Genomic DNA, 25,267 nt, shown 5'->3' on the forward strand with positions numbered 1-25,267 from the left:
ATACTACTGGATATTATCTGTCCATTTTTTAACAGCTTTGGCTTCAGTTTAGCATCATCTGATCCTCAGATTTCCCAAATGAGACACGGCAACAAACGAGACACCCACGACCGGGCTCCTCGGGGTCAGAGCTCAGACGGTGCGGCGTCTGCCCTCAGTGTGGAATAAACTGGATTTATTTCACACCAGCCTGACATATTTCTCCTCAATCAATATGTTTTTACTACAGTGTGCTTGATTTTAGACACAAGAAAACAGACGTGACTCTCGAAAGGAGGGGGCATACTCAGAGTTACAGGAGCAGTTCATCATTCTGGGAAATACTTTTATTGTTTTGTTTTCAGGAGATTAGATGAGAAGGTATTAATAGTTAGATTGGCATAAACCCTAGAAATGGGGGGGGGGGGGGGGGGGGGGGCAGCTAGCCTGGACCTGTGCAAAGGTAACAAACCAGCAATCTTTAAAAAAAAAAATGAAACCAACATTGCTCTCTATATATTTACAGTATCTAATTATCATGCTGACAACAAAATCGTTAAATTCAGAGCGTGTGACCCAGTTTGATGTTTTTTTAGATTCATGTGATTTTTTTTAAACCAACGACAAACCTTCGGTTAATTATGACAAATATAAACGAGGTTTTGAACATTTAGCATCTCGAGGCTCAAACTTCGCTCCTTCAAAGTTTGCAGAACGTTTGTGCTTTGTCAGAAGAGGAGGTGCAAGTAAACATGCAAAAAAACACGTTTGGAGGTGGAAATTTAGTTTCAATTTTTTAACATGACTTCAAAGAATCCCTGCATTTAGCTACATGCCTGCGTCCTGTTTTAGTCCAACTCGGAATGCAAGATAACTACTTAAAAACAAGAACAATTACATAAACACACCATATACATATATCTATAAAAACACTAAGGCACTTTGAAAATGTGATTTAACAATGTTCATGATTGTGTTGTCTTAAAGTAATCTGAGGGATTAACGATGTCGTGCCGCCGCGGCACAGTCGCTCGCCGTTGCCTGAGTCAGCGTCAAAATCAGCAGCCACACACAATCGTGTGCGACCCCCCATTTATTAATAAAAAGAACAGCTCAGAATCAAGTTTTTTAAAATGCTACATCTTATCTCGCAAACACACACACGCGCGCGCGCAAAAGTAAACACACACTCCCAAATCCACAACCCATTATTTCATAGGCTTGTTTAGGGTCCTGAAATGAGACCGTCGCACCAATAAAAAAAGCCCCATTTGAGACCTTTTGTTTTGTGCTGTGAGGCTTGAAAATGGTCTTGGAGACAGTGCAATAGCAAGCTTCACTTCACTTTGGGGATCTAAGACCCCACCGTTACGTGACCTTGGTCTTTATAACTGTTTGAGAAATGTGTGCAGTGCCGGCAGAGGCTGTTTTTTCTTCATCTGACTGATGCTAATGATAGCTGTGTCTGTGTACCACCCTGAAGTATAATAACCCATTAAAATAAAGCTGACTTGGCATTTCTATAGTGTAGGTCGCTTCCACCTTAATCTATTATGAGGAGAAAAGAAAAATCTTCGACTGATGACAGTTTTCATCATCGTTACATTTTTAACAGACTTAGAATGCTATCTGATTATTGTCTCTGAGCCCTCCGGTGCCAAAAACGAAACTTGTGTGGCTCTCTTTCTGTTGCTGTGCAGTCCCACTGGCATGGTCTCACACCCTCTTCCTCCTCCTCTTCCTCCTCCTCCTCTTCCTCCTGCTCCCCCTCCTCTTCTTCTACCCTATCTGTTCTTCTGTGTCCATCACCCATCAGGGTCCGAGTCCTACTTTTCTGGCTCGATTTGTCACTAACAACATCAACCGAAGGCCCTGCTTGTCTTCTTTCATCATCTTCTTCTTCCTCCTCCTCCTCCCGCTCTTCGTCCTCTTCTTCATTTTCCTCCTCTTCCTCAAGATCTTCATCCTCATCGTCGTGATCATCTATGGCTACGGTCAGCCCTAACTTACTATGGCTAGCCAGCTGAAAAAACGAGGAGGAGTGTGGTGTGGACGGGCAGGCAGAGAGTGCTGCGTCGTACATGGAGAATGGGAGGTGGAGGTAGTGTCCCGCAGCCGCCGCCGCTGCGTAGATGCAGCAGCATGTCTGGGCACAGTCGGGGCGTAGATCCCCCTGTCCTCCACGGACCATTCGGAAACGCTTGCGTAAGGGCGGTCCAGCTTGGGGCGCTAAGCAGATCCGGGCGGGCACCGCTCTGTGGAGAGCCTGGTGTGCTGGGTTCGTGCTGGGAGGCAGGATGCAGGGGCCAGCGGCGAACGCGGGGTTGGGCGGGAAGCACCAGTCAGTGCTCTGGAGCAGGATCTCTGCTCGCAGACGCCGGAGGAGGTTGTTAACAAGAACGGAGCGTCGGAGGAATGCCTCGGGGTCGTCGATGAATCGCATCTTCTCCAGGGAGAGGCGCAGCACGTGGGCACGCTCCTCCAGTACTGGTGCAACCTGAAGGACAGTATCCCATTAGATCTACCTGTCAGTGACCTGGCTCAATTAGTTAAAAAAAGACACAGATAGAACACACTTCAAATATTTGCATTAAACAGCATTGATTGTATCTACTTTGAGCAGGATAATTAAGTTACACAGTTAACTGGATGAGCTCGAAATCTGCAGAAAATCCTGATTTTTTTGTAACTGTGACTGCAGATAATGAACTACGCGTTCCACTTATTCTGTCTGAACGTATTTGTATCAATACTCACAGTCTGGCAGTATGTCCTAAAGCTAAAGGGTGCCTCATCATCATCATCAACAAACTTCCTCTTGAAGTATGCGATCCTTGACATAGAAATATGATCAGGAACTCGTCTGCAGGGCGGCTCTGCGCAGAGAGAGAATACCACCGTAAATCATCTGCGTTGATGGAGCATATATTTTTACCATTACTGTGTTACATTAGGTAGCATTAATCACTGAGTGGTACAGATCTGCAGAGTGAACAAATAATATTTAGACTCCAGCGCCTTAAAGGGACAGTTCACACTCCATGCTGTAGTGCTGTTTATCCATCTGGATTATTTGGTGGGAGGCGCCCAGTTTTTAGGATCAGCAGTGGAGATGTCGACCTTCTGCGGTCGTGCTCAACGTGCCAAAAATACATTTGAAAGCGTCAGCAGCTGCGTCTCCTACCGAATAAATCCAAAAACCTTGTTTTGAACAGTTTCACGTAGAAACGAGTTTCTTTCTACCGAGCTACAACCAACCAAAGGGAGCGCGCAGCTAGCTGAGCACAGAGCCCACGTTCAGCGTCATGAGACGGATTCTTCTTCCATCACGCTGATACGTCGGTGGTTGTAGTTCAGAAACAAAAAATAAACAACAAGGTTTGCAAATTTAATTTTATTGTTTTGTTTTTTTTTAGTATGCAGGCCATGATGTCAGCAAACAGACACTGCTGCTGTATTTTTGGGTGCTTTAAGCACCAAAAGCTTGAGTGTCGTCTGACTCCATCACATGCAAGAGGAAGCAGACGTCTCTGTATCTTCAAACCTATCTGACTCACACCTGAATAATCTAGATTTATGAACAGCACTACAGGCCAGAGGCAAAAACAGATCCATCTGATTTGGGGGTAAACTGTCCCTTCAGGCATTTATGCAACTACAGAAGCCAAAAATGGTGAATATAAATTAAATGTTTGTCATATGGCCGGCAAGGCAGAGGACCCCAATGCAGGACTCACTAAGTGAGGAGCTTAATTTAAAGTTTAAGCTTTAACAGCAAAACTGAAAAATAACATGAACGTGAGCCATAAAGGCGCACACACAGCAAGGGAAACAAACAACAACAAGCAGAGGAAACTCAGGGCTTAAATACAAGAGGGCTGATGAGGGGAGTGGACACAGCTGGGAACACAGGTGAACACAATAATACTGATGACAAAAAGGAAGTAACACAGAGCACAAGACACAGGAAACAGAAGACCGCCAAAATAAAACCGGAAGGAAGACAGAGAAACAAAGACACGGCCATGACACTGCACACTGGGAAACAGGCAGAAATCAACACATAACCAATAACACAACAAAAGAAGCACCGAAAAGGTAAACACAATTAAAAAACCAAGTATAAACAAAAACGCTGGGTCAGTGGAACCAGGATCATGACAATATTATTAAATTACATTAAATTAATGCACACACTACAGGGATGTTTATGATACTGAAATGCATGTTAAGAAGTGCTGAAGAAAAACACGTTAACCCTGTGATGACACTAACGCTGTGCTATCAAACTGTTTTGGGGGGGTTTTTGTTGTTCACTCAGGTCCTGGGGTCACAGAAAGGTCACCATAACTGACATGCATCAAAAAATATTTACAAAAAGGTTCTTTTTGAAAACACAGAGTTAGAGTAAGGGTGGGGGGTCAGGGATACTGAGACCTGAGCTGTCCTTCAGCCCAAACAACTTCTGTTATAATACGCAATAATAAAACACCAATATATCTTTTTAATTGTTAAGCTTTTGCAGCTCAGTTAAATTATTGCCTCTTAGGAATGAAACTGCTGGAAAGCCTGTTTATTCCTTTTATATGGAGCCATATATATTGTAGGGAAAATGCATCTGTGGGTTGAGCAGCAGAGTTGAGTCTGTGAGTTGCGCCCATCAAAAACCTGCCAGATCTTCTCTGCCAATCCCAAACAGCAATGTGGCTTCATTTAAGGGGTAAAAACAGCCTTTACAGCAGTGTAAGATTTATTGCCAAGAAGCATCGTTAAAGCAAAGAAATAATCGACCAAACACAAATTTCTTTACTTTCTGTGTCCAGTTTATTGGGGGTGGGGTGTGTCCACCCTGGGTGCCGGACAGGTAAAGGTCTCAGCCCGGCACGAACTGCATTTCCTGGGTCTTTGTCTTATGATTAAGCTCCAAATTACAATGTAAATGGAATCAAAGCAAGAAAGACATGCTGCCAATCTGCTACCATGTTAATTAGCTGACCGCTCAGCACAACAGCACCTGCTGCAGCCTCCCATAAGAAGAACTGCACGCTTACATTCTGGCTCCTGGAGAAGACGTTGCCTTGGTGAGCACTCGGGCAGATGGCTCAGATTACAAGGTCGCATATCTCCACAAACTGAGCTTGTTTTGCTTTAACAACTTGTAATTAAGGAGGTTTAAATAAAGAACTTAATTGCACAAACGCTGGTCTGTCTGTACCTGCTGTGAACTGTTCTTCGGAGGTGCATGGCGGTGTGGGGTCTGACAGGCAGGTCTTAGTGCAGCGATCCGACTCCCATATGGGCTGGTATGTGGCGAGCGGAGGGTCTCCCTCTGGGTCCAGGAAAGGATTCATGGACAAAACAAGGGTCATCTCTCTCTCCGATGCAGGTCTGGAACAAACAGAGTGGAAAAAATAATGAAGCTCAGTTTGCAGTTATAAAACTGTGACATCAACATAAACCGTATTTGGAAACAGAATGATAAACTGAGTTTGGTTTAGTCACTATTAGGGGTTAATAATGAACCAGTTTCCATAAATCTCACAAGCACTCTGCATATGTTCCCCTAATGACGCAGTAAATGTTAACAAGCTGTTTATCTGATGCTGGCAAATACATTGATTTTGCGTGGAGGAGCAACCGGCTTCTGTTCGAGCTGCATGACACATCTGAACGGTAATAATCGCAAGCCCTAAGAATTGGCAGATGGTTGGCAGCTCAGTTATATGCGCAGTTCTGTAAAGTGAGGGACAGATGGAGAAATGACACCCACTCGCACCACGAATTCCCTATTGATTAGCTGGTAGGAGACTTGGCGAGATGTTTGACACCAATTTGTTCGGTGAAATGGATCCCACACATCCAATCACACTGGAAAGCTTGTGTCAACAGCATGTTAATCTAGGAAGCGCAGAAGATGACGTGCACAGCGCCAGCAGGACCGGAGCACAGGGCACGCAGCAATGTTTCCAACGGGCTCTGCGCTTATTTGAGTTTAATTGCTGCAGAGTTAAGGCTGAAAAGAACAAAATATTTAAATCTATACCACCTTATGATTCAAACTGAAGCGATGCCGCCAAGACACCAAGACATTATCTGGCAGCGAGCGGCAGTAACCTGCCAACTGAGCTTTTTCAATCTGAAAACAGAGCCCTACTGTGAGGATACCGAGTGGCCCGAGAGCCAAAATCTGTGATCCTGCGAATCTGCAGCGAGACCCTGAATCGCTCTTTTGATCACAGCGAATGGCTGTCATTTGGTTCACTGTTGATTTATCCCCCCCCTTCGTGCAGCATGCAGAACCAGCTGTTTGAGTTATCAGCTGCCGGACCTCCTCATCACCACCTTTCCTCCTCAAAGCTTCTCCTGCTCCTCCTCCACCTGCCTGCGTGAACAGCTACCATCGCCCACAACCCATCCTGACAGACCAAACTGAGGCGACACCATCTCAGCCTCACCCCTGTTGGGTAGCTGATTAAAATGTCCGCTTCAATAAGCTCTCAGTTTTGCTTGGCTGAACAGTTTTATTTCTCTGTGCAGCTTTTCTAGCGTTTGCCTCTAACTGACTAATCAGGCACACCTAAAGCCAAGAAAACATCACCTCAGACAGTGCTGCTCTCACCCATCCAATCTACTCGTCCCCGGGGAGTAACGGATTACACACAGCAGCGGTACATATTGTATTTTTAGGGATCCAGCAGGCATGCTTTAAAACTCAACATCAACGGTTTTGTGCCGTTCATACACCACTGCAGTTGTTGTTAATTTTATGCTCCGTTTTATCTTTGCTCATGAGCGAGCCCCTCTGTGAGCTACGACCTCGTGACGGCAGGATTTACATGTTGCCGTGACTGTACGAGCTGCAGTGTCAGAGGAAATGGCCAGTGGGGTTCTCCTAAAAGTCAGTCTATGAAAATAAAGTGAATATTCAGGAAGCGAAGCTGATACAGATAAAAACAAACAAGTGGCTGTGCTTGATATAGAAAAAATGAATAGCAGAAACAAAGAAAACCATTTGTTTACAAACTGAACGACTGACATCAGCCACCTTGCAAAGCTGTGGCACACTCACGTCTACAAAGGGGTATTTAAATCATATTCATGTTTTAAATACAGGATTAGATAATATTTATGTTGTTAGGCTGGCGACCTGCCCAGGGTGTACCCTGCCTCTCGCCCTGTGGCACCTGGGACAGGCTCCAGCCCCCCCACTGACCCTGAACTGCATAAGCAAAAGAAATCACTACATCAACGAAGCTACGTCAGTGTTTACAACTAGCCTCTCACTTTACTTTGCAGCCACTCTCCCTCAAATCCATCCATCCATCTTATTCCGCTTATCCGGGGCCGGGTCACGGGGGCAGCAGCCTAAGCAGAGAAGCCCAGACCTTCCTCTCCCCAGTCACCTCCTCCAGCTCATCCGGGGGGACCCCAAGGTGTTTCCAGGCCAGCCGAGAGATATAATCTCTCAAGCATGTCCCGGGTCTGCCCCGAGGCCTCCTCCTGGTAGGACATGCACATAAGACCTCACCCAGGAGGCATCCTAATCAGATGCCCAAACCACCTCAACTGGCTCCTTTCGATGTGGAGGAGCTCTGCTCCCTCCCGGATGGCTGCCCTCCTCACCCTGTCTCTAAGGGAGAGGCCAGCCGCCCTTTGGAGGAAGCTCATTTCTGCCGCTTGTATCCGCGTTTTTGTTCTTTCGGTCACTACCCAGAACTCATGACCACAGGTGAGGGTGGGGACGTAGATCAACAGCTTCGCTTTCACGTTCAGCTCCCCCTGTACCACGACAGACCAAACTTTTTATCCAACAGCCATAAACAACAAGAATAGAAGAGAACACTACCACCTACCAGGTGTTTTACTGGTAAGGTGTATGTGCCACTGAGAGATTAGATGCTAGTATACAAACAGGAGAAACACGCAAAGCTAAACTACAGCTGACAAAATGTTTTTTTGGAACTCCTTAAAAAATAAATGAAGACACTGCTCCAGGTAAAGCTAGTGTATGTAAAGGTATGTAGGTAAACCACATCCATCCATCTGTCAGTTTCCTTAATTGATTATCCACTTAGGGAGCCAAAGCCCAGCCCAGCTTACATTAGGGAAGAAGCAGGATACATCAGATCAGCAGACAGGATGATAAGGGTGGGAGATATGTTAAAATTTTCTAACTATCCACCATCTGTCCATCAACCATGTTTCAGTCTGTCATTCGAGACCTTATTGAATACAACATAATATTCAATTTGCATATTATGGTCCCATTAGTGTCCAGAATGGGAATAAAGCAGGGAATCCACCCACACCAGCTGACTGGCTGTCAGTTGGCATCTGGTTTTCAAAAAGCTAAAATGGTGAAGATGAAAACTCTAAAAACAGGATTCTGGGTGACATCACAGCAGCTACATAATTTACAGCGATTTTACTGTAAACAAACAGGCTCAAAGCAGCAGCTGCTGAATGCTGAGTGGATGTGGAGGAGACACGGCTTTACACACTTGCCTCAGACCTTAAATATGAAGAGTGTGGCACATGTGGGATAACTTACTGAAATCTGGGCAGGGGAAAGACACAATTTTACAATTGCGTCAACAATTCAGCAGCAGATTTTAATGTGGAAGAATCAGACAGAGTGTTTGAGGGTTTTTTTGTGGCTCCCTGCTGGAGCCTGCAACTCAGCTATTCTGGCTTTGGTCATAATCCACCATGTTACATTATGAATTATGCACATTTTTTTTAATATGCTGTCAAATTAGTCAAATCATACTTCTGTGAGCTACATTTCACTGCTGAGGGCTCACCTTAGGACCACCAACTAGGGCCAATTATGTCACTGTTATTGAGCGCTGGTGCCATGCTTCATTAGCAGCTTTGGCCCTTCTCATCTCCCCACCCCAAACTGCTTTTTTTTGCACTCAGCTATTTTCCTCTCCATCGCCTCCCCTCACCGCTGCTGTTGCTACGTTTGCTCGGGCACAAAGAAACAAGCATGCCATTACTCCCTCTGCCCTCCGTAGGGACCTCCATCTCGACATCCCCTCTCTCTCCTTCACTCGTCGCTTTCATGCCCCCCCCCCAACGCCTCAATCCCCCCTCTCAGTCTCTCGCTGACATCCTTTCAACAGCGGTCACAGTTGACAGCTCTCTGAACCAAGGGGGTGAAGAAAAACAATGAGAATGCCGACAGAGCAGCTTCCCTACATGTGCTGCAATACTTCTTGTTCTTCAAAGACGAAGAGGGGGAGGAAGAAGAGGCAGCGAGAACAAGTGTGTGTCTGTAAAAGAAGAAGGAAGAAATGGAGGGTTGAGAAATAAAAACAAGGAATGAGGAGAGAATAATCTCCGAGGGTGGGAGATCGTTCTCCTCTTCCTCACTTTCTCTTCCTGAATGTTTGTATTTCAGTGGCAGAAAGAAAAAAAAAACCCCTGTGAGTACGTATGCTAACGTGCGAGCGCTTCACCTCTGCTCAGTCACAGCTCCTCTGGCTCCATCCCTCTTATCTTCCCTCTCTCACAGCCTTCCTAACTCTGTCTGACTCTCCATCTCGCCTTCTTTTTCATTACACTCTTTGATGATGGCAAGTTAATTGCAGTGCCAGGGCACGAGACAAACCGTGGGAGGGATACAGAGAGAGATAGAGAATAGGAAGGAAGACTGAGGGGAGGGGGTGGGGGGGATAGATGGTATGAGTCAGGGAACGAAAGATAAGTGCCTTAGGAGCCTTGTCATGAGTGGAGACAGATTGCTTGCAGGGATGATTTCTGCTGCTGTGATTGACTCACTCCCTCCAGTGTTGAGACAGGCAGCCGAACGCACACTCAGACACACACACAGCTTGTTGTGTCCTGAAACATTTTGAAAGGGAAGTCAAGAAAGGGCCGCAACTGATGACCACGGCGCTCCGGCACACACAGACACATTTTTAGGTAGGTGTTCAGGTGTCACAGCACTGCGCAAAGGTGCTGGGCACTTCACATATTTAGATATTTATCATGCAACACCATAAAGGAGGCTCCAAATTTATTCTGCACCACAACTGCAAACATAACCACAAGAAGAGCTTCGAGGGCTGTGCTACAAAACAAGGACACCGTGTTATCAGAGGCAACTTCATAAGAAACTTTATAAAGTCAGGTTAAACTTCCCAAGTAAACCCTCCAACGAAATGCGAAGACGTCTGACCCGAAGCACGTTGCATCTCTAACCTGCTCCAAGCCCGTCACATCTGAGATCGGATCTGCTCACTGACCAATCCGTTCTCTTGGAAAACAGCATCACCATTTCTAGAAGATCGCCTGCAGCTCAGCATATGCATAATAAATGTGTCCCTAATTTTTTGAGACAGTCTAAACTCTTTGACTTTCACCAACAAGCATTAATGGGGGACATTCATTTTTTTTAAAAAGACATTTTATTGTTGCTTTGGGCCTAAATAAAGTGACAAAGTCCTACAACAGAGAGAATTACAGAGGAATGCATGACACACATTCATTTAATAAAACTTAGTTGGTATTTTTTCCCTAGTTTTCCTTCCTGTTTTTGGCTGGAGCTACTGTTCTACTTTAATCCGGTATTAGACTTTAAAATTCCTCACATTTGTTTTGGATCTGAATTGCATTTTATCCTTCTCTTGGGAAATATGCAGGAATATGTTTGTGACTGGCAGTGGGGTGAAGCCGACCCAATTGCTTTTACGTGAAAGGGCACAAGTTCCAGTCTAGTTAACTTGCATCTTAATCAAGGTCGTAGTGTCACGGAGTTCATTCATTCCTTGATAACCCCCCCCGTGGGAAATCTGAGTAGATCAAACTCCTTTCACAGGACAGCCGACCAACAGGAACATCATGGAGTCAATGTGGGATTGCACAAAGAGACAGAAGACAGCCTGAAACTCCAGAACTGTGCAGGTTTGTTGGAAACCTGCACAGTTCTATATAGTTTTTATATAATGCATAATATATAAAAACTATATATAGTTTTTTTCCTGTCTCCTCTGTTAAGCTGTTTTATTTTGTTTTTGCATTTCTTAATCTTTTGATATGTAGGCTACATAAACTGTTCCCACTTACTGATCAACTGCTGCTGAAGCTCAATAATTTCTTCATTTGGCAATGATAATGTGCATCTAACTATCTACATACACTCACTGATTTTATTAGGTACACCATGATGGTGCTGGGTCGGGACCCCTTTTGTCTCCAGAACTGCTTCAATTCTCCGTGGCAGAGATTCAAGGTGCTGAAAGCGCTCCTCAGAGATTTTGGTCCATGTTGACGTGACAGCGTCGCTCAGCTGCTGCAGATTTGTTGGCTTCACGTCCATGATGAGAATTTCCTGTTCCACCACAGCCCAAAGATTCTCTACTGGATTGAGACCTTGTGATTGTGGAGGCCATTTGAGTACAGAGAGCTCATTGTCATGATTTGAGCTTCGTGACGTGGCGCGTTATCCTGCTGGAAGCAGCCATCAGAAGATGGGTACACGGTGGTTATAAAGGGATGGACATGCAACAATACTCAGGCAGGCTGTGGTGTTTAAATAATGGTCAGTTGGTACCAAGGGGCCTAAAGTGTGCCAAGAAAATATGCCTCACACCCTCACACCACATCAGCCTGAACCACAGATACAAGGCAGGATGGATCCATGCTCTCATGGTGTCTAAACAAATTCTGACCCCACCATCCAAAAGCTGAAGCAGAAGACTCATCAGACCAGATAATGTTTTTCTTCTATGGTCCAGTTTTTGTGAGTTCATGTGAACTGTAGCGCAAGCTTCCTGTACTTGGCTGACAGGAGTGACACCCAGCATGGTCTTCTGCTGCTGTGGCCCTTCTGCTTCAAGGTTTGAAGATGTGATTTGCCTTCAGAGATGCTCTTCTGCATATCTGTTATCTGAGTTGTTGTTGCCTTGCTATCAGTTTGAAGTAATCCAACCATTTTCCTCTGACCTCTGGCATCAACAAGGCATTTTCCCCTAAAGAACTGCTGCTCACTGGATATTTTATTCTCCGTAAACCCTACGGATGGTTGTGTGTGAAAACCCCGGTGGATCAGCAGTTTTTGAAATAGGCAACAACCACTCCACATTCAAAGTCACCTTTCTTCCTCATTCTGATGCTCACTTTGAACTTCAGCAGGTCATCTTGATCATGTCTACATACCTAAATGCACTGCGATGCTGCCATGTGATTGGCTAATTAGATATTCGTGTTAACGAGCTGTTGAACAGGAGTACCTAATGAAGCATGTATGTCACAAAGGAAATGCGTTTTGCCTTAAAAACGAGAAAGTATCAAAATAGCGATTAGCAGACTAAACTAATCATTGCAGCTGTAAAAAGTATTAAAACAGCAGCAGAAGTCAGTGTTTTCTTCATGTTAATGATTAACTGTGAGCCCCTGATTGGAAACTACTGTTAAAATCTGACCTTTTTGTTTTTGTTCACTGCATCACTGGATCCTCTTTGGACTTCATTATTCGTCTTTATATATTTCTTCATTCTTCTGCACATATTTTCTTACTGCATGCCTCAGAAGTGAAGACTGTACCACTGCCAACAGTTCTCGTTTTCGCATTTCGTTTGCAACTGCTGCACAGTACACACACACACACACACACACACACACACACACGCTCTGTGGCCACAGGAATTTATGAAATTAAGGTGGGTAAACCAGGACTCTCTGCTCCACTGTTTTAATATATGAGAGCTTTTTGTCTCCATTTTGTCAGCTGGATTTTTTTTTTTCAGAAATATTTAAAGGAAAAAAAACATGGAGGATTTTATTTGTCCAGTGATTCCAAGAAGCTTTGAAGCATGCCTCTAATAAACTCGCTGCTCTCTCAAAGTATTTTTTCTCTGCGGCCTCAAAAATGCTAATCAATCCAGCATGTGTTTAACAGAGAGTGGTATGCTGCATCACTGTGTGTGTGTGTGTGTGTGTGTGTGTGTGCGCTAAGTGTTTACTCCCTGTTTCTTTGGCCAGGTTTCTACTTCAGGCCTTAGGGGAGCAGATAGCAGTGAAAAGATGTCTGTGGTTTTCACATCAAAATAGATCCCGGACGGCCTGAGAGCATCTTCACAGCACACACAAGCATGCAACGTGTCACGACTTAACAACCACGCAGAATCGAGCAGATAAATTGTGGAACAGGGAATTCTGCAGAGGACACGAGTGTGCCGGCAAAGATTTTGTTCTGCCATATTCCATTACCACAAATGACATGCACAGGCAGAGCGGCAAGAGCACAAATTCAACACATTCTGACAAGGAGCAATTATGTTTGCAGTCCCAGGATCTTAAAAACATTACCCCTGCTCTAGATGTTATATGGCTATATATATGGTCTGAGTTATTATTACAGAAACCCATATGTATGAACACTGGGGTCATAATTATGTGTTTCTGAGCAAAATATTACCTTCCATTTCATGGTAAGATGAGCAACAATATAAAATGTGTAAATGTCAAATAACTGGACTGAATTTTCTTCTCTTTTCTTGAGTGCATTCATTGGTTTTTAATTTTACTTTTTGTCCAGAAGATGACAAAGCTGTCGCACTAAACTGTGATTATTTGGGATTAAATCCTGACGTTTCTGTCTCGAGGTCCAAAAATGAACCCCTGCTGATTTTCCTGAGGTGTTCGGACCCTGAAGGAGTCTATTCGATGGTGCTGACCGACAGTTAAGTGACGTGAAATATATCGATGCATTATAAAGCAGTGGGTTTCAAACTTTGTGTGCCCAAAACACAGCAAGGGGCAAACCAAAATGGTAAAGCACATCTGTATTCATATCTACATAAAATAACCTTTATGAAAATCAAATAAAGCCCCAGGAAGTGACGGATTCCCAGCCGAATATTATAAAATGTTTAAAAAAGAATTAGGACCAATGTTATTAGCAGCATTCAATGAAACCTTAAAAAAAGGCAAGATTCCTCCATCTTGGAGGGAAGCAATAATCACAGTCCTCCCAAAGGAGGGGAAGGATAAAGAATTCTGCCAAAATTATAGGCCAATATCAATATTAAATTGTGATTGTAAGATATATACAACCATTCTAGCTAAGAGACTTGAAACACTTATGACAGAATGAATTAAAATAACCTTTATGTCACCTGGAATGATGTCACATTCTTGACTGCAATGTCAGGTGAGCATGACACCTGCTTTTCTTTGTGCTTTTTAAAACCCCTCCATCACCCCCTCAGCTCTTTTAAAGCAGGCAAACTTTCTCACAGTTATATATTTCATGTTCAGGAGCGTTTTCCTCTTGTATGGCAGCGTGTTCGCGTTAATGAACTTGGGCTGAAGGTCGTTAATGTCGCTGGTCCTAATGACCAGTTTACCTCCTCATAAATGCTACGATGCTCACCATCTATCAGGATCATGAATACAGCAATCAATTTAATGTCTTACTAACATACTAAATTTTAATTTTATTTACTACTTTTTGTACAGCTGCAATAATAATGGCACACCATTTGGAAAGCCCTGGTGTAAAGCAGTGAGAAGGGTGCTGATATTGACCTTGTGCATATGCATGAAGCAAAAGAAAAGCTTTTAAATGCCACTGTCAGCAGCATCAGCTCTCGTCGCTGTCAGGCTTTGTGTGTGTCAGTACTTGCGCCTGCACGGATACGGGCAGGTGCGTGCGCGTGTTGGCAGTTTGTGTGGTGGACCAAATCTAAGCGACACATCTCCACAGTGGGAAGATAAGTGGGTGTAGCCCTGAAAGAGCTGCCTGTGGTTGCGTTGACGGCAGCTTCAACAGCAAGCTTCCTCGGAGCTCTGTGATCTCACGGCAGGCGCTTTGAATCTCGCAGGAAGAGGAAAAACTTGAGTGCCGGCACTGCCTTCGCTGCTCTCCTGCTTTTCTTTATAGTTTGATGCCTACTGCCTCTGCTCACACACACACACACACACACACACACACACACTGAATGCTGATGTGATTTGACAGGGACAGCGGCACTGAAACCTGTCACATGTGGAGTACCTGTTGTGTCTAGAGATACCTGGCCAGCTGCATCACTACAACACCTGGTCTTTGAAATCCTCTGTCTCACTTTGATTACATGAACACTGAAATACTGAAAGGGTCCAGAAACGTATATATCCAACTGCAAATGCAAACAAAACACTATTAAATATGGCACAAAACACCTGGTCCTGCTCAGAAATCCTTTTGGCAACACAACACTTTAAATCATCTTCAATATGGATGCAGAAATGTACAGATGTGTATATAAGGAGAGCGTACACAGTCAATAAATCTCATTCCAAAAGGGTGCAGGTGTCTGCAGTGATTCTGCACTTCATTAACTGCATTTCCACCCACCTATCTGTGTAACACAAAGTTAAAATAGCACCCTCAAAGTGTGAAGCTGAGAGCTGGTGAATCAGAAGCAGAAAATGTGACAAAGAGCAACAGAAACAAACTGTACATAAAGCGTAACGGTGAGACAAAAAATTAGACAAAAGAATCGGAGAGAGGAAGAACCTGCAGAGCTTCAGATTAATGCACGAAACAAACAAAAATGTAATGAGTCCTGGTTTTCCACATGGTTTTCCACCACGTTGGGGTTGACTTCTTTTCTCATTGTGCCTCCACCTTCTGAAGTGGTTTTCTGGCACCACTGCGGAGAATTAGCAACACTGCATTTATATGATGTTGAAGCCAAATGATAATTTAGCAGTCTGCCTGCCTTAGGACTCAATTCAGTAAATAACCCACCACTAAAACAGGAGCTTGGAGTTGGATTTGAGTCAGATTAACTTCCATCTAACCATCATTTTCTGCTTATCTGAAGTCAGGTCATTGTGGAGGCAGACTAAGCAGGGTACTTCAGGAACCCTTCTCCACAGCAAAACTTTCCAGCTCCTCCTGGGTGATCCTGAGTCGTCCCTGGGCCAGTTAAATAACAAAATATTCAGTGTGTCCAGGGTCTACCCCGGGGTGTTTGTTGTATGTGGAAAACCTCCAAAGGGAGGCATCCATGATGCATCCTAACCAGACGTCCATGTCACCTCAACTGGCAGCAAGAAGTAGAAGCAACTCTGCTCCGAGATCCTTCCACATGCCCAAGCTCATAACCCTGTCTCTGAGGCTGTGCCCAGCCAGCCTATGGAACAGACTAATTTCAGCCACTTGTATTTGTGACCTCATGTTTTGGGTAAATCCCCTGATTTTATGACCACAGGTGAGGAATGCAGATGCTTGGTAAACTGAAAGCTTCGCCTGCAATTCTGAATAGCACCACAAGGGGAAGCCTCCTTCCTTTTGTTTTGTTGAGCATGGAAAGTTGCATCCAGCGAAGAAGTTTCTCACTGTGAACACCTGTTACTGTAGGATCACTATTAACCACTGAGGAACCGAGCTAACACACTATACTGTGGTGTCCTTTATCTGCCTGCTTTGGCGAGCCAGTTTTATCCAGCTTAAAGCCAACATGCTTCTGGCTTCCTCCCACAGTCCAAAGACATCCACGTTAGGTTAACTAGTAATTCTGAACTGGACGTAGGTGTGAATGTGAGTGTGTCTCTCTGTGTTAGCCCTGCAATAGACTGGCAACCAGTCCAGGGTGCACCCTACCTGCTGCCCTGTGGCAGGTGGGATAGGCTCAACAACGCCCCTGAATTGGACAGGTGGAAGAAAATAGATGGATGGATAAAATCAGCATAATCCCAATTGTGAGTTCTTGAACTGATGGTGGTTATTTGGAAAACTTCAATAGTTTAAAGTTAAACATATCAACCAATGCCAACAGAATCCCTGCTCTAGTACTATAAACACCAACTGTTATTTAACATAATTAGCATATTGTTTCTTTTTGCTATTCTATCATTAATTATCTGTATTTTAACTGATGCATTAAAAAACACACATTATTTTAAAATAAACCCAAATTTATACACAGACAGAATTTGCATGCAAAATAAGCGCTGCAGGTTAATACCAGCAGGCAGAGAGCGGCACAATGACGGATAAACTAGGAGAGAGGATCATCTGAGGGTGATCAGCATACTTGAACTGAGAACTGTAAGCCAACATGCAGCCCACTTCTTCTCAATACGGAGAAGCTACGACCCATCAACGCGCCTGTTGAAGTGGGGGCGGATAGTGTGCGCGAGTGCTGGCATCAGAGGGTGAAGCAGCGAGAGAGAGAGAGCAGATAATAGCTTTCATGACATCAAGATCTCCTTCAGAGTAGCAACAACAAGGCACTGCGAGCCATGAATCAAAACCGAGACACTCAAATGGAAAGCAATTAGCCCCCTGCTAGTGAAGTGGACCGCAGTCACACAGGAGCAGTAGCCATGCTGACTAAATCGGAGAGCGAGGCTGCAGAGATGCGCGCAAAGAGCCAATCAACAGACATTTTCAGGGGGTTAACAAAAATTATAATGACATAAACCCGAATCACTGATCCGCTGACTGATGTGGAGGGCTTTTTAATTTTTGAGGCTGTCACCAATGAAATGAGTAAAACAATATCACATGTTGGCCAAATTACTTTTGAAACACTGACATGAGACCAGAATTTAACCATAGCTACATATCTGGTAATTAAAAAATATATATATATCATAAATAAATCCTAATTAAGCAAATCTGAATGAGTGCAAGTTCTGCAGACTTTAAGGCAGACTGCATTAGTTACTCTTAGTTATGCTTTTATTTGGTCCAGATTTATGATTTCTACCCCCGTCTGGTGTTTGTTTCAAGGTCAAAAACTGCAGCTACCCAAGTAACTGCTCCGCTCGTACGCTGGTATTTCTTTCTCCTTTTTTTTTGGGCTGCATCTTTGATTGTGCTTGTGCCAGCCTGCAGCCTGTCAGGAGCTATCAGAGGGGCCGTCGCGGCCGCGGTGGCGTGACTAAGCCGGGTCCGGGGCCCTCGGGGGTTTCACCGGGTGCTCTTCTTGCTGAGCGGTGACACATGTGTTGTGACAGGGAGGCTGCATTATGGACTATCTGGGGACGGCTTGTTGTGGCTGTGAGGGTTAAGAGGCCGAGGCTGCGTGTGGGGACGTCACTGCTGATGCTCCCAGAGGTGGACACGCTGTACATTAAAGAAAGGCAAGGGCATCGCGTGTGTGTACAGAAAAAGCCACCACACGGTCATATTACAGTATGATAAATCCGCTTTTTTTTGTGCTCCTGAACAAGCAGGAAGTTTTGAAGCTCCGTGTAAACCTGAAGGTGATTTATAAAGCTAATAAAAACGGGGCTGAAATCCTCCGAGACTGCACATGTGTTAGCAGTTATGATAAGTGATTAACTGCTTTTCCTTTCTGGAATGCGAGGCATTTTGAAGCAGTGTTTGTACATGTTGCATTAATTTTGTCAGGTCTAAATTCACCCCAGACACCCACTGAAAGAAACCTTTCAGAGAAAATGCTTTCTGAGCCGGAGGATCTCGGGCTGTAAATACTGCCCGTGAGCTCCCTTTCTATAAATGAGCGCTGTGTCACACCTTCCTCTATTTTTACACTTAATTGTGCAGACTCAAATGTGCATTATCCTTTCCTCTGAAGTTGCTCTCCGTAGTTGTGTGTCATTCCAGAGCACAAAGGAGTATTCATGATGGGAAAGCTGTGCCTGAGGGGGAAAAAAAAAAAGAAGTCTGGGGCTACACCCTGCGGTCCTGACACACACACACAAAAACACTCGCTAAAGCAGCTCAACATGTCTTGGCTGAGACCTTTTACACAAAACAGAGCAGAGAAAGAGAGGGACAAAGGGGATGATGTGAAGCCAGCCAGCTATCATCACCACTGACATACACACAGACTTTCCTTTGCACTGGAGTCTATGTAATCCACTACATCTATGCTTTTTTCTGCTGTTCTGGCTAATTACATAGCAGTGCAGGTCTGTGTTTGAGCCACACACTTGTTAATTTTATGCTTGGCACCAGTGCACTGAATCTCCTTAAGCGTACACTACATGTCTGCTAAGAGCCATGTTTTGCAATGCTGCTCCAGATGTGAGCCTCTGCGCCCCACTGAGAGAGATGAATAGCTGGGGGGGCTGCAGGCTACCTACAGGTTCACATCCTTAATGAGCAGAAGAGTCTGCTGAGAGCGAGATATGATTGATAGCGCAGCAACAGAAGTGAAAGAGGGAAATCACAGCGAGGGCTTTTGATAAAGACGATGGGGTGGAGGGCTCTGGCAGGCGGCAAAGAGAAGGAATCTGGCATCGGACTTGCCCGAGCCGGATGCCAAGAAGCCGTCCACCGTGCTGCGAAAGCCCGAACGCTTCTTGCTGTTACAGCCCGTCTTCTCTGCACCGTCTGACCTGGATGTACCTCCCTGTTGCGTGCCTCACTATATTCCACATAACACTTTTTTTTCCCCTCCAAGGGAAACAAATAGCAAAGGTGGAATTCCTGGCAAGTGACTCCGGATGTTGTTGGCAGGGAGAGGAGGTGAAGCGCATCCAACCCTGTTACCAGGCTGCACTTGAAGCCTTTACTTCACCAAAACAGCAGATACATAAAGGAGGAGGGGGGGTGGTGATGGTTATTTATTGCCTTTACTCCGTTACACATGCCAAGCTGGAATTTTTTAATCCCATCTGGGGCTAACAGGGTGTTAATAGTCCACCCTGGGAGCAGCGGATGCTTGTGACTCTAAGCCTGAGAAAGCACAGAAATGACATCAAGGAGACAACAGAAGCTCAGGATTCAGCTAAATCGCCTAAAAACCCCCTTCCTTTCAGAAGGCAGCAGTAATACAGGCAACCGCCACTTCAGGATTTCCAGCCAAGAGCAGTCGCCACAAAATAATTAAGTGAGGCTGGATGGGTGCCAGGAAGGTGGCTGGTTATGTCAGCCTGCATAATGTGTGAGACCAGGGTGTCTGTCATGTCATACCAGCGAGCTATTGACCGCCGCGCTTCCCATTAATCCTGCAGGTAGCAGACCTAATCAGGTTCATCCAACAGTTTACTCGGGTCAGTGAACATTCAGTAAATTAAACACACAATTCAGGAAAATGCACAAAAAAATTTGCTTCATTCAAATTTACCTTTCACAACTTAATATGTAGGACATTAAAACATCATAAGCTAGTGCTTAAGCAGAACTACTCAGTCATTAAAAACTATCCCAGATAATTCACTACTTTATTTTAATAATAGCTTACTTCTACTTTCCAACGCGGGGCTCCTGAGCATTGTTACATGTTTAGGTGAACAGATATGATCTTACCTGACTCGAATTGTTTGGACCTCGTCCTCGGCTCCACACTTGCTTTGTGGTAACGGCTGGAATCCAAGGTGCGTTAATGAAAAATGAAAAACTACTAAATAAATACTACCGCGTCCTCCGGTGGCTCTGCCTTGTTCTAATTTTAGACTCCGCGCAGACACGCGAGGCGCACAGGCGGCTTTAAATACTACTTGCGTAATTACCAGTTAATTAGCGACTTGTCTACATACTAATCACCGAACGCGCGCCGTTTTTCTTACTATTACCCGCGCGCTTTCCTAGATGGCAAAGGTTGGCAGATGCTGCTGTTGTTATTTTTTCTTCGCTTCTCTTCAGTGGAGGGATCAAGGCGAGCACCGGCTCTCTCCGCGGTAGTCCATTCACGGTGGTTTTCCGCTCAGAGGGTCCCGAGCTGCTCCCGTCGCTTGACAGTTAATATGAACGTGCGGCGCAGAGAAAACAACAGCAGCGGCGGCGCCGCAGCTCCTTCCACTCAACTACTGCTGAGGAGTTCACGGCCCGCTCGGAACTTTCACCACTCTCCAGTTCTGAGTGAAATGTGACTTATTGTGGCAGGTTCATTGTATGCCGATTGATGTGTTAATATTTCTTTTATTATTCTCTACAAAAAGTAGTGTTGCTGTTATTATCGTAATAAGGTCATGGCTGGATCATCATTTTGCAGATCCCTGGGAACAAATTCAAAATCAGCCAATCAAATAGCAGCAGGGTATGTAGGCATGGTCAAGATGATCTGCTGAAGTTCAAATTGAGCATCAGAATGGGGAAGAAAGGTGATGTAAGTGACTTTGAACGTGGCGTGGTTGTTGGTGTCAGAGAGGCTGGTGTGAGTAATACTGGGATTTTCCCACACAAACATCTGTAGGGTTTCAGCATCTCAGGAAGCAGATGCCTTGTTGATGCCAGAGGTCAGAGGAGAATGGCCAGGTTGCTTTGAGCTGATAGGAAGGCAACAACAACAACTCGGAAAACCCCAAATTACAACAAAGATATGCAGAAGAGCATCTCTGAGGGAACAACACGTCACTGAAGCATGAAGTAGATGGGGTAGAGCAGCAGACCACCACAGTGGGTGTTACTCCTGTGAGCTGAGGCTACAGCTTAAATGAGCTCACAATAAACACACACGATTAGAAAAACACTGTCTGGTCTAATGAGTGTCGATTTCTGATGGGTCAGCATTTGATGTAATGAACATGAAAGTATGGATCCATCCTGCCTTATATCTGTGCTGCTGCTGGTGTGATGGTGTGGGGCGTATTTTCTTGGCACACTTTGAGCCCCTTAGTACCAACCGAGAACCTTAAATGCCACAGCTTACCTGAGTGTTGTTGCTGACCATGTCCATCCCTGTATGAGCACAGTGTACCCATCTCCTGATGGCTGCTTCCAGCAGGATAACACACCACGTCATAAAGGTCAGATCACCTCAAACTGGTTTCTTGAGCATGACAGTGAGGAGATCCTCATCGTGGATGTGCAGCCGCCAAATCTGCAGCATCTGTGTGTTGCTATCATGTCAACGTGGACCAAAATCTTTGAGGAATTTCCAGCAACTTGTTGAATCTGTGCCAATAATAAAGTTCTGAAGGCAAAATGGGGTCAAAGCTGATCCTAGAAAGGTGTACCCATTAAAGTTTATATAGGCAGAACAGTTCTAAAGCTCTGTGGAGGGCACTACACCTCACTGGAAAATTAAAAGCAAGCATCACAACTACAGTCTTAAAGCATCCGATATTAAATGGAAAATGAAGCACCAAATATATAATTCTGTAATGATACAAACATATAGATGTTTCCTGTGCCCAGAAGGGTCACTGGATAATCTGACCCAGTGTAAGAGACACACGGGTAAAATATGGTCCAAGGCCATAAATGTCCTTTTTGCTTAATTTATTTAATATTTTCTTGATTAACAGTTAAAATACTCGCCTGAATATCTTCTTCTGTTTAACAAATTTTACATCTGAAAACCTGCAAAAATAAAATGCTTACCAGCTCTACTTGAAAAAATGCCTCCACTAATTGGGTTTTAAAAAAATGCCCGTCACTATTTCCAGAGCCTAAAATAACCAGCAGCAAATCTACCAGGAAGCATCAAATTTCTGGCAACGTTTTGAAACTGACCGCCGTACTGGTGGGGCAATATTAGCGGCCGACACTGACCGGATAGATCAGTATTTGCATGCTACACGTTGTTCGATATCGACTGTAACGCAGAAGGAAATAATTCAGCGAATTCAGGAATGTTGTCTTGGAGAGGAGCTCTCACTCTGCAGCGTTTCTCCTACATAATGAAATACGCCATAAATGTATAATACACCAACACTGACGTGCTTTACTAACTAAACATGAGTATTGATCATCTGAAAGTTATTAATCACATTTTAAAAATGTATTGTTTTTACAGATGATGCTGTTGGCTGATCATCGTGTGAGATGCAGACTAGTTTCTGAACAGTGATCCCATCACCTTCATCCTGCTCTTGCTCCTCTTCTGTCTCAGGTGTTCACGCAGCACACGCTCAGTCCTGATGTACTCGTGGATCTTCCTGAGTCGTGGATCTGACACTCACTAATCCTTGAAATGAAGAAATGAAATGACCTCAAAGTCTGGATTCCCTTCAGTGTGGCTGAGTGCTGCTGCAGTGTGTGTGCTTTCAGTGTGGCTGCATGAAGAACAAAGATTTTGCTGATATTTTTCTTTCCCACTAAATGAAATCTGTTGTTTGAGCCTCGGCTGTTTCACTAATGTCAGTGAACTGATGCATTTGCTTTTTTTTTTCTAAGACTGCTTATTTATGACCCCTCCGTGCTGGCAGTCACGTATCCGTGTTTTTAACTTGCTGCATCATTGATTTAATTCAGTTGTTTGGACGTCCATGTGCGCTCCAGTCGGAATAATATAATTTCCAACAGCACCTGAAGGATTCTAACACTTCTTTTTTTTTTTTTTTTTTTAGACAGGTTGTGTGTTGGAAGATCTGCTCTGCAGGGATGTGACCGACAAAGAGAGGGGAGGGAGCAATCCCCTCTCATCTGTTATGCATTTCCCCTTTGATTCAGCGGCAGCCACTGAATCTTATTTTCCAGTGTTTCTCCCTGAGAGCGCTTTGTTCTGCGTTCAGCTGCGGAATGTGTTGGAGAACACAGTTAATTGTGAGAACCTTGTTTTCTCTCTCCTTACCCTCTTTTATATGTAGCTCAAACTGCTGCTGAGTGTCTGGATCTCACACACACAGCATAGGTGTCACTTCAGCTCTGACGAGAGGGAAAAAAAAAACTTTAAAGTTATGCTTGTGTGATAAAATGAAGCTCACCAAACTAACTGCACTTTTGTTTAACAAATTAAAGCATATTTAGGTGTAGCTCTAACAAATAAACACCTGGTTACATGCTCTATTTCTGCACCAACTGCCATTTCTTTGTGCTACAGAGTGATTTTTATAAGCACACTTGGGTGCAGCTATTGTATCTTTGCCCGTGGGGCAGAAATGTTCAATAAATTGAGACACCAACGTACAAGTCAGCCACGCCCTGTAGGAGCTGCAGGCAGCTGGATTTCAGGGAAAAACATCGCTGCACTCATTTTGCATTCATGTAAATTTCAGTGACTTAAATGTAAGCGAAAAGAGTTAAAAGGTTATAAAGTAAATGAAGTTCAAACAGTGACAAGAAGCAGAATGCGATGGTTGCGCCACCTGTTGGTTGTTTTGCAGAAATGCAATTTAAGGCAATTTTTTTGGACCACATTTTGGCACATCTTCTGTAAAACAGAGGGAAAAGTATCTTTCAGTGTAGTCTCAGGAGGATATCGGACTCAGAAGCAACACACAGAAAAAACTTCAATTTTTTTTTTGTTTTTTTTTTAAAACAATAATATCACATAGAAATTCTCTATCAGAAGTCGATTAATAAGACGAGTTACAAATCAAAGTCTGTCCAAAGTACAGGAGAAAAAAATACATTTACAGGTACGTTAAGACACTGTGACACAAAGTTGCTGAGTGAAAAACAGTAAGGCACCGATGCCGTCTGTGGCATAGGTAGTTTCCAAAATATTAGACAGGGAAAAAAAAGCGTTAAAAACCAGAAAATTCTTCAAAACGTGTTAAAGCGTAAGAAACGTTACAGCGAAGCATAAACGTACACGTTATTAGTGGAACACAGCCTGTGAAATATTAAAATACTCAGAGCTCGTCAAACGCGTGTTTCTGTCATTTGGTACGGAAGCAAAAGAAGACCGAATTGAATGCACCGAAATATAACTTAGCTTTTAATTCTTATTTATTTTAAATTGGCTACATAAACCAAAAAAAATTCATGTGTCAAAGATTTTCTGTCACACACCTAAACTTCCTTAAAAAAAAAAAAGTGATAAATGTGCTCCAACGTCATAAAAATGACAGTCTCCAATATTTCCAAAACAGTTTTGTTTTTGTGTTTTTGCAAACTCTAAAAACACTAAAATATCACAACTTGAAAGCATTTAATGTTTTGTTCTTTTTTAGTTTTCCCAGTTAAAAACTTCTAGCAGTTAAATGTTTTGGTCTTCTTTTGCTTTCGTATTTGGAACGAATCATGAATCAGAAATCAGCTGCTATGGATAAAATTTCCACCTGGTTTTCAGTCACTGCTTTTTTCAAGCATAATTATATTTTCTGAGAAGAGAATTTTTTTCCCAGCAATGTTAATATTTGTCATCTGTCACTTTATCGATAATAATATTGTACCAATATTAACTATGGGGCCTGTGATCCCACTTTAATATATCCTTGCACATCTCCTGTTGATTGAACAGGACCCCCCCCCACCCCACAGGTAATCAAATGTCACACTAAACAAATCAGCTCGAAGGCTCCGGGCTGATCCCGTAAAATAAAACCCGTCTGGGTTCAGATGACAGCTGCAGACGAGCTCTGGTCTCTCACACGGTGTGTTCACTGCTGTGCTGTAAAGGCTGTGCTTCTGTTTCACGCTGTTAGAAAGCATCAAAGTCTTAACAGACTGGCTTGAGATGACCTCTGCTGGTCTCCATCA

General features: G+C 44.0%; 1 protein-coding gene across 1 annotated transcript; it reads right to left on the reverse strand.

Annotated features, from left to right (window-relative positions):
• Positions 1-405: 405 nt before the first annotated feature.
• Positions 406-20,686, reverse strand: LOC115772637 (SERTA domain-containing protein 4-like). Its single transcript, XM_030719001.1, has 4 exons — positions 20,207-20,686; positions 5,195-5,367; positions 2,737-2,855; positions 406-2,476 (listed from the first exon to the last, which is right to left on the reverse strand). The coding sequence occupies exons 2-4, from the start codon at positions 5,346-5,348 to the stop codon at positions 1,613-1,615; spliced, it is 1,137 nt and encodes a 378-aa protein (XP_030574861.1). The 5' UTR covers positions 5,349-5,367; positions 20,207-20,686; the 3' UTR covers positions 406-1,612.
• Positions 20,687-25,267: the final 4,581 nt, after the last annotated feature.

Source organism: Archocentrus centrarchus, chromosome 22, assembly GCF_007364275.1.
Source record: "Archocentrus centrarchus isolate MPI-CPG fArcCen1 chromosome 22, fArcCen1, whole genome shotgun sequence".
In the NCBI taxonomy this organism is placed as follows: Eukaryota; Metazoa; Chordata; class Actinopteri; order Cichliformes; family Cichlidae; genus Archocentrus; species Archocentrus centrarchus.

Coding starts and splice junctions, on each gene's coding strand:
- LOC115772637 (XM_030719001.1), bottom strand. CDS start 5,348: ATGACCCTTGTTTTGTCCATGAATCCTTTCCTGGACCCAGAGGGAGAC. Junction 2,856..5,194: donor CGAAGAACAGTTCACAGCAG/GTACAGACAGAC, acceptor CTCTCTGCGCAG/AGCCGCCCTGCAGACGAGTT. Junction 2,477..2,736: donor TTAGGACATACTGCCAGACT/GTGAGTATTGAT, acceptor ACTGTCCTTCAG/GTTGCACCAGTACTGGAGGA.